Here is a 14,933-nt window from a genome sequence, read left to right on the forward strand (position 1 = left end):
AAGTTGTTTCTGTCATGGAGGATTATGGTGCCACAGGCCTACAGCACCGTGGTCAAGTGACAATAGGCTGAAACCTTTAAAAATGACATACAAAAGAATTTTATCCTCTTTTTAAAGTTGTTTGTCTCATGTATGTAAAGCTGATTAACACAGATACACACACATACACATACACACACACACACACACACGCACACACACACACCTAGTCTTAGTAAGAAATGTTTATTTTTTTGATACTTTAATTCAATCTAGCTAGGTACTGAAATAATTACATCTTTTTTTTCCTTCAAAAATTGAGGCATCAGCTGGTTACAATGGCTTATATCTATAACCCCTGCACCTGAGAGCCTACTGTAGAGTTATAACTGTTGGGTTCAAAGTCATCCTAGATTGTAGTGTGAAAACTGTCTCAAAAAAAAAAAAAAAAAATCTTCATATCAGCAAGCCTAAAGGACTTAAGCAAAAATCTTTTCCCTCAAGGCAAAAGCTCCAAAGTACAAAATATTTTAATATGACTAAAACAATATTTAAGAGTTTGCATTAAAGCACATGTAAGTAATATAAGTGGTAGTGTTGCCAAAGTTGAGAAATGTGAGCCAAGAACACAGAGTTTTCAGGTATACTGCATCTGTAGATGTATGCCAAAGAAGTGGTGTGCATCTCGGTGAAGCCATTAGGTCCTGGGTCTGCACAGTTAGAAACTAGCTCATCAGTGTGAACAAAACCAAGAGCTTTCAGAAAGCTGTCTCATTAACCAACTGAGATTACCAGCTTGATATTTAAGGCACTCAGTTCAATAAAGAGTTTGATTGCCAAACAATTTAGACTCATCAGTATGACTAGTGAGCCCAATTATTGTTAGGGCATTTGATGACCAAGGCTGAACACAGAGTTACATTTTCATTTCTAAGCATGCTATATTAAAATGTTTTGACATTCCCTATGAATGTTAATGCTTTGTCATAGAAACAAACAGAAATGTGAAAATGATGCTATTTATCTGCATTCCATGCTCTACCAATGTGAGTGTTCAAATTTAAGGACTCCTGTGTACCCTTCAATATAAATAACAAATTTTCATTTGTATTATAAGATCACAAGTACATTCTAAAGGATGAAATCAGTTGCTTTCAATTTTGTCACAATCAAACAATGTTTATTATTTTCACTATCTCTGAAGATAAGTATAATTTTATTGCATGTTATGTTTCTTTCCAAATAGACTTTCTTTACTTAAATCAACTTTTGAAAGATACCTTGAATCTCTACAATTAATACTACCTGAAACTCTTCTTGTTCTCAGAAGTCCACAGTGACTTTTACAAGAAGAAAGTCTATGGTTCAACTTCAGTGACATCATAACTCACCTAGGGTGAGATTTTCTAACGATAAGGCTATTTTTTTTTTAAGTCATTCCTTCTTACATGTTACTTCTCCTTCATACTTCTGCAAGTAATTCCAATAAAGTCATCAGTTTGCCAAAAACAAAAACACCAACCAACCAACCAAACAAACAAAAACACGTTATATATAGTATTTTTGGATTTATAATAATACAGTATTTATTTTGTACAGGACATTCAAAGCAATCTATATAGCACTGTAAGACATGGGAATGATTGAAAATCAACTCAAAAAAAAAAAAAATAAGGATTCACAGTGTCAACAAGGAAAGGGACAATCTTCTTTTAGAAAATGTTTGAAGTTGTATAGTGAATTGATGAGGATCACTGGATAGTGATTCCTCAATCTGTGAGTTGTGACCCATTTTACAAAACTTCTATCTCCCAAAGTGTTTGTTATGATTTATAACAGTAGCAAAATTACAGTTATAAAGTAACAATGAAGTTAATTTTATGGTCAGAACCACACAACTTGAGGAACTGTGTCAAAAGGTTGCAACATTAGGAAGGTTGAGAACAACCACCATAGATACTGGAGGCATGCTTCTCTGTGTCCTGAGCCAGAAGGACCTCAGGCCAGGAACTCAAACAGGGCAGGAACCTGGAGGCAGGAGCTGATGCAGAGGGCATGAAGAGTATTGCTTCTTGGTTTGCTCAGCCTGCATTTTTAGAGAACCCAGGACCACCCGCCTAGAGATGGCAACACTTACAACAGGCTGGGTCCTCCCACTTCAATCACTAATTATGAAAATGTCTTATAGGCTTGCCTATAGCCTCACCTTATGGAAGAACTTCCCTAATTTAGGTTCCCTCCTCTCAGATGACTTTAGCTTATGACAAGTTGACATACAACTAGCCAGCACAGACCTACATTGTATTAGTTTTAAATATACCTTAGATAATAGTAGATACTTCTGGTTGCTTCCTCAGCCTGTTTCCTTTTGTTTACAACAGAAAGTAGTCTGATTTTCTTTAGAACTCATCTATTCCCTGTTTAAAGCAGCCATGTGGTTGGTGTAGACAGACACTTATTCCTACGTTAAACTCTGTAGAAATCCTTGAACCTAAGCAAAGGGAATGGTTCAGAAATGGGCATTTGCCACATATCAGACAATGAAACAAGAACAATATACTAAGGACTCTTATGAATGAAGTTTCTTTGTTCTGCAGAAGCTCCAAGAAGAATCTATGGACCGTTTAAGAAGCACATGAGATTGGTTAATGTTGTCATTGGGTAAAACAAGCTATGCATCATGAAAACATGTCTAGCTCCTGGGAAAAGACAGATCTACAAGGACAAAAATAGAGTCATGGTTGATAACAAGAACATTTGAATGAAATGTCCTCTGTAGCCTAAAATCATATTATGAACTTGTTGCCAGCCTAATGAGCATAGTAGAATAGGTTTTTTGTATGTCCTGTTGTTTGCAATACAAACACCCAAGTAAAATTCTAGAGTACTCTTAAGCACAAACCAAGACTCATTGCAAGGAAACCTCTGCCTCCCCCTCCCACGGATGCTAGATACACCTGAGCTTTTTCTCCAACCCAAACTTACAGAGAATTCCTGAGACACACAGGAAGAGCTCAGATGTTGAATACCTAAAAAATGAAGATTAATAGTCCCTACAAATGGGAACTTTTAATTCCTAATTCTAATTTGAATTACTTATTTGTGTTCTAAAAGTCTGCTAAGAATCTGTTTTAATTCATTGCATTGCTTGACACAATTTGTGATTTTAATTTAGTTTTCTGGTGCATATGCACAAACAAAGATAATTATTTTCTGTCATATTCATGCATGAGAAAATTGTCATTATATGATTAATTGAGTTGGAAAAATATCTTCATGTTCTTTATTGAAATGATGATAACAGGAAAGAGAGAGGGAATAACACAGCCACTTTTCCAAAGTCTAGCTTGATGTCTTGTTCACTCTTGGTAAAAGATGTTAGGTTCAAAGAAATGGAGGAATCCTATCTCAAAGTCAGCTAGAAGTGAACATTATGGCAGCAAGGTACACCGAGAAATGGGTTTGGTAATACAGTCATAAAAGCTTGATAATTTTCATTTGTTGGTCAGAAGTAGGATCTGCAAACTTTCTGCCAAAGGCAAGTTAAAAATTTTTCAGGTTTACTGTGCCTCCTGGAATCAGTTATGTTACTGAAGTCCTAAAATAGCCATATACAGCATAAATATTAGTGGTTGCGGCAAGATGCTCACCAAATAATCTGGTTACAAACTGTCATTTGCCAACTCTGATCAGAGAACTGAGCAGCAACATCACTAGCAACACTGAAGAAGAAATTGACAAAAATGCACCAGAAAGAGCCCAGGGTTGATTTTGCCACTCCCATTTTGTAACTGTCCTAACCTGGAATCTGAAGAAAGAGCCAGAAGTGTGTGGGTCTAAGCACCCTTGGGCATAAAACACCCTTTGTCTAGGTCACATGCTTCACCGCTCCCACACCATGGAGTACTTTTCAGGGGCAACATTGGCAATAGCAGTGTGGTCCAAGGGAGCTTGACTGCCATCAATGAAGAGCTCTGACAGCAACAAAATGTTTCACGAAGACAAAACCAGCTGAAAGCACAGGGGAGAGGCTGGGGAGATGGCTTAGTAGATCAAATATTGGCTGTGCAAATTTGATAAACTGAATTTGATTCTTGCAGTCTCTGGGTGGGAGGAGCCAATGACTTCTGAATGTTGTCCTGAGACTCCTGGCAGCTGAACTAAATTCAGTTCATATCTTCTTTAAATAATAGCATCCAGTCCATTTCCATGTAGTTTATTTGTACTTTTCCTCAAGCCATAATTTAAATTTTATCTTTCTTTTATAAGCTTTCCAATACTTTTACATATCATGTATTACCCTTCTGTAAAGCATTTAAAATGTGTACCATTCTTTTTGGCCCATTAGAAAATTTGAAAGTACACAAAATGTCAGAATAAGCTTTGGGGTGATGAAAAATGTTATTAATGATGTAGTCTACTTTTCTGAATAATAAAGCTAGAATTTGTACAGCAAGCTTTAAAGGAAGTGTCTTAGTTCTCCATGTTTGATGATGCAATTACTGTCCTTTTCTCCATTAACCAGATGGTAAAAACCAAGGCGCAAAAAAAAAAAAAAAAAAAAAAAAAAAAAAAAAAAAAAAATCGAATCATTCCAAAGCTGTAATTCTTCAGTTGAGAAATACTTCAAAACCCAACAACAAAAGAAGTATTTCTTTTTCCCCATTATTAATTGTGCACATGCCTTAATTCCAATCTTGAAGTGAAAATATCACAGGGGGAAAACAAATAATACGTTATAGAAGAAAGGGGTGTGTCGGGGGAGGCTGGGCATGTAGCTTATTGGCACAGGACCTCTGAGAAACTGTGTAGAATGAGCAAGGCCCTCCTGTTTTACACACACACACACACACACACACACACACACACACACACACGGGCGGGGGTTGAAAAAAGTTAATTTCCTTCTTTTATCAAGACTTGCGAAATGATATACAGCTATGGCAGCCTCTAAGGAAACTCAGATCTAGGGGAGCTGAGGTGACTGACTTACAAGAGGGCCATCAATAAACAGAATTAGAGCCCGGCCTGGTGCTTGTTTTACACTTTTCTCCAATCGGTCCCTTCGCAGTGGCAATGCAGACTTTCTTAATGATAGAGAGTTCGCCCCATGGAAGGCAACGAAAAGTGACCATCTATTTCTTAAGTTAGGGTCACACACCTTTACACACTTTTGGAGTTCGTTTTCTTCTTAAGGCTGCTTCGCGACACTGGGAGAGGCGAATTCGGAATCAGAATACACAAGCACGTTTTGTCTCTCTCTTTTTAAACAGTTGGGTTCTCTCTGAAAAAGCACCGCACGCTGGCTGGGCACAGTGCGTTTCTTGCCTTTGTGAACTTTCCTGGCTCGCGCTGGAGAAAGCTCGAGCTCCCTCCACCCTGCCTTGCACGCCGTCGGTGAGGACAAGCGGCCTCTCCTCCTTTACCAGCACCGACCACGCATCCCCTCTCCTGCGTCCGCGGCGCAGCCCGCCTTCCCTTGGGCGAGCGCCCGCCCGCCTCGCGCCTCCATCCAGCCCACCTCCCGGAACAGCTCGGCTCCACACTTCCGCCTTCGTCCGGCTTCCCTGACCGATCGCCACCCGGAAGCCCAGCGGAAACACACTGCGCACGCGCGCTAGCCAGCCCTATCCCCCACCCCCCACCCCGCCCTGCTTCCTGTTCGGCCGGCTCCTTTCAATCACCGATTGGCTGCCGCGAAGGCCCGGTAAGTCTCGCGATACTTGCCTTCGGCGGCGGGAGCGAGCCGGTGCGAGTTTCTGGCGGGCCGCGTCTTGTCTCCTTGTTGCCGGGTTGTCCCCTCTTCCCGGAACCTCCGGGCCCAGCAGCATGACGTCCGCCTTGGAGAACTACATCAACCGTATCCTCTGGCGGCGGCTGCGGCTGCTCAGGCCGCGGCGGGGCCGGGGTCGCGGGCTGCGGGTGGCTTGGGGGAGGACTCGGGGTCGGGATCCGCGGTACGGTCATCCGGACGGACCCGGGCCCTATTCACCCACATCACTGATGCTGGGCTCGCTCGTTGCACCTTTCCTGAAAGTAGCCTCTCGGTTGACCGTTCCAGATTCCTTAAGGCTCCTGTGCTCCAACACTGGGGATAAGTTGAACTGTTTTCCTAAGGACGATCGCAGGCTTGCTGTGTGTTCGGGGCTAGCATAAATTTGAATTTCTGGCCCCACTTGAAGCGTCTTTGCCACAGAATGAGAAAGAGAGCTTGTAATCGTGTTGGGGTTCACTGAGAGGCAAGTAGCTTGTAAGAGCCCATATAGGATATTTAAATTAGAACTGCTGCTTTAAAGTCAGGACAGAAACAGTGCACTGAACATATGCACAAAGAAGAAACAAGAGTTAATTATGACCAGGTCTTGGACTAGGAGTGTCTTAACAGGCTACAGTGATGCAGCATTGATAAGCACTCATCCTAGTTTTATTTCAGGGGTGAAGAAACTGGGCTAAGGAAGGGATGGTGTTGCTCAGTGTCACAGATTGAAATCGTTGCTATTTAAACCAGAGTCAAACGTCACACTTCTCCCATTTGATTAACTGTTTTAAAGGTAGGATTGAAGCAAATTTAAAAGCTGAACGTTTCCCCTTCACGAGCAGAGGCTGTGTTGAACTGTGTTTTCAGTTTGTGATGTCTTTTCCTTGACTCAGTTCTCAGGAACCGTTGCTGTTATCACTTCTGATGGAAGAATGATTGTGGTGAGTGACATTTTCATTCTACTCTTTTGATTGTAAATTCGAAGTAACATTTCTATTCTAATGTTCAGGTACCACAGTATAACCTGGATTCTAGTGTTCTTATGATTCAGCTATTTTGACAGACCTTTGTCTCTTGACTGCCAATACAGCTTCTTTAATAAACCTTGAAGGCTTCTGATTTGGAATGCAGAGCTATGAAATAGGCCTACTCATTTTCTTCGTGTGTGCATGTGTGTGTGTGTGTGTGTGTGTGTGTGTGTGTGTGTTTTCCATCTCATTTCATTTGTTTTTATTTAGAGCTCTTAAACGATTTACACATTATGTGTATGCTCTTGTAGGTTGCTTAACATTGGGGAGATCTAATCTGAGAAATGTGTATTCAATGATTTTATTGTTCTTCAAAAATTATGAGTGTAGTTAACAGCAACTAAGTTAGCTACAAATTCACTGAGGAATGATCTTTGGGACCATTGCCTTATCTACTATCTCTGCACTATTTCTTGCATGACTGTAATTTATTTAATCCCATGTTTTTCTGTTCATGATTTTTGTTAAAGATTTGTTTTTACTCATGTTTATATGTATATGTCTGTGAGTGTCTACCGTGTGTGGGCAGAAGAGTTTGTCAGATCTACTGGAGCTAGAGTTACAGGCTATTGTGGGCCACTTTATGTGGGTGCCAGCATCCGTTGGAGGAACAGTATAAGCTCTTAACCATCTCTTCAGCCTCTTTATCTTCTTAATCCCTTTGATTCTTCTTACAATACCAGTTAAAGTGATAGACTGCCATAGACTGAGTGCATATCATATGCTAGGAATTTTGTGTGTTATTTAGTCTGCAAACAATCTTGTGAAGAATTACCACTTACATTGCAGATTAGGAACCAAACTTAGAAAAAAACGAGTTATTTTCACAAAGATTCAGTATAACAAGTGACAAAACTATAGAGTGTTGTAAATTGAGTTTTATTCCAAAAGCAAGGTTACTTTCCTTGTTCGTTGTTAATAAAGGAATCAGATATATTGGTTTTCTTGGTTGTGGTGGTGGTGGTGAGTTTACATTCTAAATTTGTCAACAGTAGGCAATTAAGCATATGAAATTAGGAACATGTTAGTTTAAATACTGAAAGAAGTCTGTTGTTATTAACAGATAATTTGCAAATAGCTAATTTTTGGAAATGTCATGATTAAAGTTCTTTCTGTTAGAAAATGCTTATAGAAGAAAATCTAAACAGAGACATTGTATTGACACTCAGTACATCTGTCTTTATCTTATAGTTACCTGGTAAAATATTTGCATATATAATGAAGATGACAGCACCTTTATAGAGATTTATGATAAATGCCATTTGGTAACTGCTATAATAAAAGAGTCTAATTTGTTTTCTTTCTAATTTCTAGATTCCAAGTTTCTATATATTTCATTCTGATTCTATATAATTATGGCTTTCAGAACTTGGGGGTTATAAAGGTGGACCCAAGAGATTAACCAGCCAAATCCAACACAATCTGTTTCTTCAGAAACTTAAACAGCATTCGTGATAGTACATTTTGCTATAGCCACAAAAGTTTTCCTGATTATTTCCTTCAAGTTAAGTTTCTGAATATTTTGGTTCTATATATGTCTATTAAAATATTGAGTGTTCAATAATGCATATGCATAAGACACAATATTGGCAACAGTAGCTGTAATTACCATGTGATTTCTGTATGTTTGTAGATTAATTTCTGAAAACTATTGTTGACAACAGAATAGTATGGTTACTTTGTAATCTGGCTCTGGAACTAGTCTTGTAGTTACTACCCATGAAATCTTGAACCATCATTTTCTGGAGAATCAGGCCCCTTATTTGAAATGGGCAAAACACAGTACTATCTCCAAGGTGAAGGAAAGGGGAGGTGACTTGCTCAGTGTGTTTCTTTAGCCTGTGGATTTCACTAAGTTAATTAACATACCATGAACTGTGTATGGCTGGTTTATGATTATCCTTATTATTAAGTTTTTTTTTTTTTTTTTTTTTTTTTTTGTAAAGTATCCTAAATGTGTCCTGCTTTAGTTTATCTTCTTAGTGCTAGGTCCTGGACTATGTGAATTTACTTACTTGGAAATACTAGTGCCTCGGTGTTGCAACTGCACAATAGTCAGATTTACAGTACAGGTTTTCTCCATCATAAAAATGAGAAATAAGCTATGTGTCTTGTGGCTACTTCGGGACCACAGAAGACATTGTACTGCCAGTGGACTAACACTAAGACATAAGTACTTACCTGGCAGCTGAAATGGCTGTAAGCTTGATTTGCATATTCAGAACCAGGTTTCTTGCATGCTTTCTTTTCAGGGAACACTAAAAGGTTTTGACCAGACCATTAATTTGATTTTGGATGAAAGCCACGAGAGGGTATTCAGCTCTTCACAAGGAGTAGAACAAGTGGTATTGGGATTATACATCGTGAGAGGTGACAACGTGTAAGTAAAATAAGTCATTTTGAATAAAGTTACTCTTTCACAACTGGTGTGCTTGCATTATGGAAGAGAGATTTTCCCCAACTTATGTGTCATCCATACCTAATAGAATTGTGCATTCATCTGTTTTGCAGCTGTAGCTTATCTTATATTTAATTTGTACTTTTTTATGTTGAGATACCGCAGGAACCAGCTAAAATCATCTCTTCACAAAGCAAATGTTGACATACTGAGATTTCATGTGTACCTTATTATTTGAGACTTGGCCTTTGAAAGTTGAGTCTTGCACATACAAAACAGCAGTCTACCACTGATCTGTGCTTCCCGTTCTCTTTACTGTTTACATCTTTAGACCAGGCTTTCAGATCTACCTGTTACTGCAACTACTATTGTGTGTGTGTGTGTGTGTGTAAAATAGGAAAGTGGTCTGGATAGGCCCACAAAGGGCTCTGCTTTGCACCAAATTCTTCCGTAAAGAGGCATCTTAACATTTTTGGAAAATCTCTAAAAATATCCTGTTTGAGCTATTTTAAAGAATTCAGACTCATTCAGTTTTCATTGTTTTTAATGAATGGATATACTTAACATGTCCTATGAAAATCCCATTGTCTTTTTTTAACTTAGGAAGGACACTGACAGTCTATAGTTTGAGACATCTTAGACATGGCGATTTGAGAAAGGCTACAAACATTTTGAAAAATACTCTTTTTTTCTGATGATGGGAGTCTTGAGTATCAACATTTTCCAGGATTGCATCTACTTCCTTTGTGTAGCTGTGGTATTTGAAAAGTGGCTGGTGACCAATGAACTAAATTTTAAATTTGGAGTTATTTTGAAATTGAGTCTCTTAATGTAACCCAGGCTGACCTGGAACTTGCTACATGTCCTGGACTTCCTTCATTCTCCTTCAGCTTTCCAAATATTAGGATTTTAGGTTTAATTTGCCTTATGTGGCTAAAACTTTAAATGTTTCTAGAATACTACAAAGAGTCAAAATATGACAGGACAGTAAAAGGTATTGGTAAGTTTAGGTGGTTTGAAGGGATATGTAAAATGGTACAACAAGGGATACTTAATTCATTTAGTGAACTGTAAGATTAGTTCATTAATGAATACTGTAAGTATATCTTAAAATGAATATATGCTTTATTCACTTAATTTTATCTAAAATCTGTATTTGTAAGTAGGTTGATTGATTCTTAATCAAAATTGGGTTTATGATTTATAAAATATTCTCTGGAGATGACTTAGGTGTGAGTTGTAAAGATGATGTGAGTTTTAAAGGGTGAGCCCAAGCAGAGGGGCCGGGGGTCTTGTCCCTTCAGCACAGCAGTACTGTTGGAACACTACACTGGAGTGTGTGGATCTGCCGATTTGAAGAGTGATTCCTACATCTGTGTTTCAAAGAAGCCAAATTTAACATTTACCACAACCTCCTGGGGCTAGAGCCTGCTTTTAAGAGCTCATGAATACAGACTTTGACTTTAAGTTAAGTACAGCTACTAGTTTTCCAAAATGTGATGCTTGGAGTATCTCTTTTAATATTTGTTCTTGTAACACTACCTTCACATTGTTTCTTGAGTGTAAGTCCTGAAATGGCTTTTGCTTCCCACCTTCTCAGTTCCACACATTTGGAAGAATGACATGATGCTGTAGTTAGTGGGATTTTAGAAATGTATGGAAGTTCATTTCAGCATGTATTTAACTCTGTCTTTCCCCCCATACTGATAATAGAGCAGTCATTGGAGAAATTGATGAAGAGACAGACTCTGCACTGGACTTGGGAAACATCCGAGCAGAACCTCTGAACTCCGTAGCACACTGAAGACACAGTGTATGGTTAGATGTCTGTAAATCCTGTACAGAAACTGCTTCTTCTGAAGATGATGTTTAGATTTTTTATGAGTGTGTAATTGTGGATTTTGACTTTGTGTTGGTACCTTGTAATATGTAAACTTAAGTATTTCTACATTTTTATTGGGAAACATTGCCTAAATTAATAAATGCAATTGTCTGATTTATTTTTCTACTGATATATGCAAATCTAAGGATCATTTTGAAAACTTAGAAAATACCATTACTTGGGTAATTTAATATTTATGGAAAATTGGCTGTAAAGAAGTCTTAGGCTATTATTGTAACTTATACATGCAAGTAATAGTAATAAAAGAGACTCTTCTTTCCGTGTTTTTTAGAAAATGACCAGACAGTAAATTGTCTTCTTCAGGTACTTGAGCCGTAGATGTTTATCCCACTGCCCTATAGCTCTACAGTGGATGAAAAATTGTTCTTTAGGTCTAAGAGATGTGAATAAAAAATGAGTAATGAAAAGCTTGAAAACTTGAATTGCACAAAAAATTAATAGGAAAGTAAGAATGACCAGGAAGATGAGGATAAATCTTTAGATGCTCAGTAAGGTCCCAGAATTTGGTGTATGAAAACAGATTCTGTGTATCTTAAATAGTGTTGGACTGCTGAATCTTTGAAAAAAGAATGGGGGCGTATCCGCTATTAAAGGAGCTTTTGTTCAATGTGGGTATTTACTTAAATGCAGAGTAGTGATTCGCTGTCTTACTTCATTCATGTGTTCCATGAAGCTGCTTTCATAAGCTTGACTTTGCAAAGAATTCATGGAAGCAATGATGTAGGTTGTGTTTATGCTAAGTATTTACAAAACTCATCAGTTTCATATGTGGGCCAAAATGGGTATCTTTGGATAGAATAGAAAAATGTGTACATTCTTGTAATTCAAATAAAATCCATCTTTTTTTGTGTTTTCCATTTTTTTTTTTTAAGTGGAAGTGCAACCATTTCTGTAAAGATGCAAATAGTAAAGCTTTGAGGCTTCAAAGGCCATGTGGTCTCTAACAGTTACTCTCCTCCCTGGTTACAGCACAAGCAGTGGTAGGTAATTTGTAAATGCAGTCTTGGTTGTCTTTCCAATAGAACCTTATTTCCAATGCAGGCAGGCTGTATTTGCCCTAATGGCCAAATTTTATGACTTGCCTTAAGATATGTTTAGAAGGAAAGGGTAATGGACAGTTGGTATAAGTTCTGGAATGGGCTCTTTCAGAGTTCAGACATGAATTAACACTTTAATATTCAGAATCAATGTAGTCATTTTGGTTAATTAAAAGCAAGCACTGTGAGCAAAGGTTGGAAAATGCTGTCATGCCTAGCCTGTAATGTAAACTTTTATAATCAGTAATAAAATGAATGGGATGCAGAATGGGTAGCAAATGAGTTTAGGGACAATGAGCCAGATACACTGTCTTAGTACACAGTACTTTAAATTTTGAAGCTAGTACCAAAAATAATGCAAGATATTTATAGTTTTTCAAAAAGTTTTATTCAAACACTACAAATGAAGTCAACGCATTTTTCAAGAACTGTTATACTGTGTTTTCGTGACTGAGACTGGCTAAAACATCTGGAATGCTTTATTTTATGAGTGAATGATTAAAGACCAAATGGCTGCTTTTTATTATTCCTGGATGTACTTGGCTCTTTGTACATTCACAACCTCTTCAAACCGTATTTGCCCTGCATGAGAACTAAAAGGAACCTCCAGTTTCTATGCAGTGTCAAGGATTTTATGTTCTTTAATGAGACTTACTATGGAGTCACTATAAAGAGCCTCAGGTCAGTTCTAACATTTCATTGCATCCCTGCTTTGAGATTTAGACACGAGGCAAAACTGGAAACAGCTTACTGATAATGAGTTATGTTTCTTGGCAAGCTATTTTCATTAAAAGTGCTTAAATGGGGCAACACAGAACTTCATACATTGAGGGGAAAGACTTAATTTCTTTGTAGTTGACCAGGTACTATCTTGAAAATTAGTTCAACATAACTAATTTAGGTTAAATTAATTTGTTAAATGGCTTCATGATGGCAGTTTGGGTTCAAAAATACTACAATTATATATAGTATTTACAAAGTCATGAACACTTGATACATTTTTAAAAGCACCCTTTGGAGACCATTCTCAAACTTTAAAGCTGATAATGTGAGAATACATAGGCATAAAAACATTTCAGTATAGGATAACCAAGTCAACACCTCTCCTTACACTGAAAGGTTTGACTAAGTGGATAAGAATACAAACAGCCCCTTGTGAACCCCCTTGCTAGTAGCCAGTTACAAAGCAGCCTTTCACCTGCAGTATGGTGTGTTCTGGGCCTTGAGATTCAGCATTTGAGAGTGCACATCATTTTTCAGGTGTAATGCTGGGTGCTTCCTGTAGTGATCCTTTTATATATGGGGACACTGAAGCTCTTAATTCATCCAGGATTTTGTAGTTATTCCCATGGCCTGAAAATACAGTATCAAAATGAGTATCATTACTTGGATTGACAAAGCTATTCTAAACTGGGCTTATTAAAGCTCCCCAGACACTAAAAATTTTGGAGCTCTACTCATTGATCTTGGTTTACTGCATCCATAATGGAACAAATGGGAGTAATTGTTAAAATGAACCAGGAACTTGACTACCCAACTGAGTCTTTATGATTCCATTTTATTTACTTGAGGCTTTTTTTCCCTGTAAAAAAACACTATACTCTGTCTTAATTGAGTGTTGAGCAAATGAGATAAAATTGCATTGTATTTCCATGGGAGACTAGAAGTTGACTAGAAACTAGCTCCATCCAATTGTACACAGATGTCTGAGTAGTAGTGTTCAGTTCTGAACCTCTGAGCAATCTTTCTTTACTTGTGAAATATTGGATTCTGCTCCACAGAGAATTGGTAAGTGATGTGATTGTCGTTCCTGTAGTGAGAGCCCTGTGAACTAGGCTTAGTACCTCTTTGTGACTCGATACTGCCTCCTAATGACTATTACTTCCTTTTCTAGGTGTTAGTATACTTAAAAAGAATTGAGTGTTGTCAGGGACCCTGTCAAGTTGCTAATAAATACTGGTAGCCACTGCTAAGCCAGAGAACAAAATAAATATGCTGATCCTTGGCAAAGCACCCTTCTATGTTGAACCTCAACCAAAGCATCTAGATACAGATTTATGTTAATAAATTCACTAAATTCTTTTAGTTTAATAGCATATAATGTGTGAGGCCAGATTCATTTAAAGCTTCTACAACTATCTTTTAAAAAGTAGATGTAATTCAACTTGAGCATTTTCTTTTCCGTTTGCGTTTGTCATGTAAAATTTCCAAGTCTGTAGGTTGAATAATGCTAAGGATGGCGGCAGAAGAGATCTTACCAGCTGTGTTTCCTGCATTGGTTAACTAACCATCTGCTACCTGCCAGCAGCATTTGGGTGATGGAGGAGTTGAGAACTCAAGGAGATTAAATTGTCTTTAAGACATCTAAAGATGAAAAGATTTCATTTTAAACATTTCAAAAATCTAGGATTTATGTTAGGCCTTTTTTTGTATTTGTGTGTCTTTTATAACCTGAAATTGTTCTTTTATCTTTTTGTGGCACAGATAAAGAATTACTACAAACACCCTCAAAGTCCCCCTCCGTTATCCAATTCAGTACTTTTTTCATTTAAGTAACATTTTTTTTCTTTTACATAAGAACCATAGTTTCCCCTACCCCCTCTCCTCCCCTGTCCCCCAATGTGTCTCCTGTCCCCCCCTTCCAACCTACCCCCATCTCTTCCACCCCTCCATCTCCATTCAGAAGGGCAGGCCTCCCATGGGCTTGAGCAAAGCATGGCACATCAAGTTGAGGCAGGACCAAGCTTCCCTCCTTGTGTCATGCTGTATACTGTATGTGTTAGTACTTCAGGGGGAGGACATGTACAGGGCAATACATATTTTGCTTAAT

At 38.1% G+C, this 14,933-nt stretch overlaps 1 protein-coding gene across 1 annotated transcript; it reads left to right on the top strand.

The window, feature by feature from the left end:
- The first annotated feature begins 5,692 nt into the window (after positions 1 to 5,692).
- Positions 5,693 to 11,163, top strand: Lsm8 (LSM8 homolog, U6 small nuclear RNA associated). The gene is made up of 4 exons (XM_051175731.1): positions 5,693 to 5,839; positions 6,638 to 6,678; positions 9,018 to 9,145; positions 10,877 to 11,163. The coding sequence occupies exons 1-4, from the start codon at positions 5,809 to 5,811 to the stop codon at positions 10,965 to 10,967; spliced, it is 291 nt and encodes a 96-aa protein (XP_051031688.1). The 5' UTR covers positions 5,693 to 5,808; the 3' UTR covers positions 10,968 to 11,163.
- The last annotated feature ends 3,770 nt before the right edge of the window (positions 11,164 to 14,933 follow it).

Source organism: Phodopus roborovskii, unplaced genomic scaffold (assembly GCF_943737965.1).
Source record: "Phodopus roborovskii unplaced genomic scaffold, PHOROB, whole genome shotgun sequence".
NCBI lineage: Eukaryota > Metazoa > Chordata > Mammalia > Rodentia > Cricetidae > Phodopus > Phodopus roborovskii.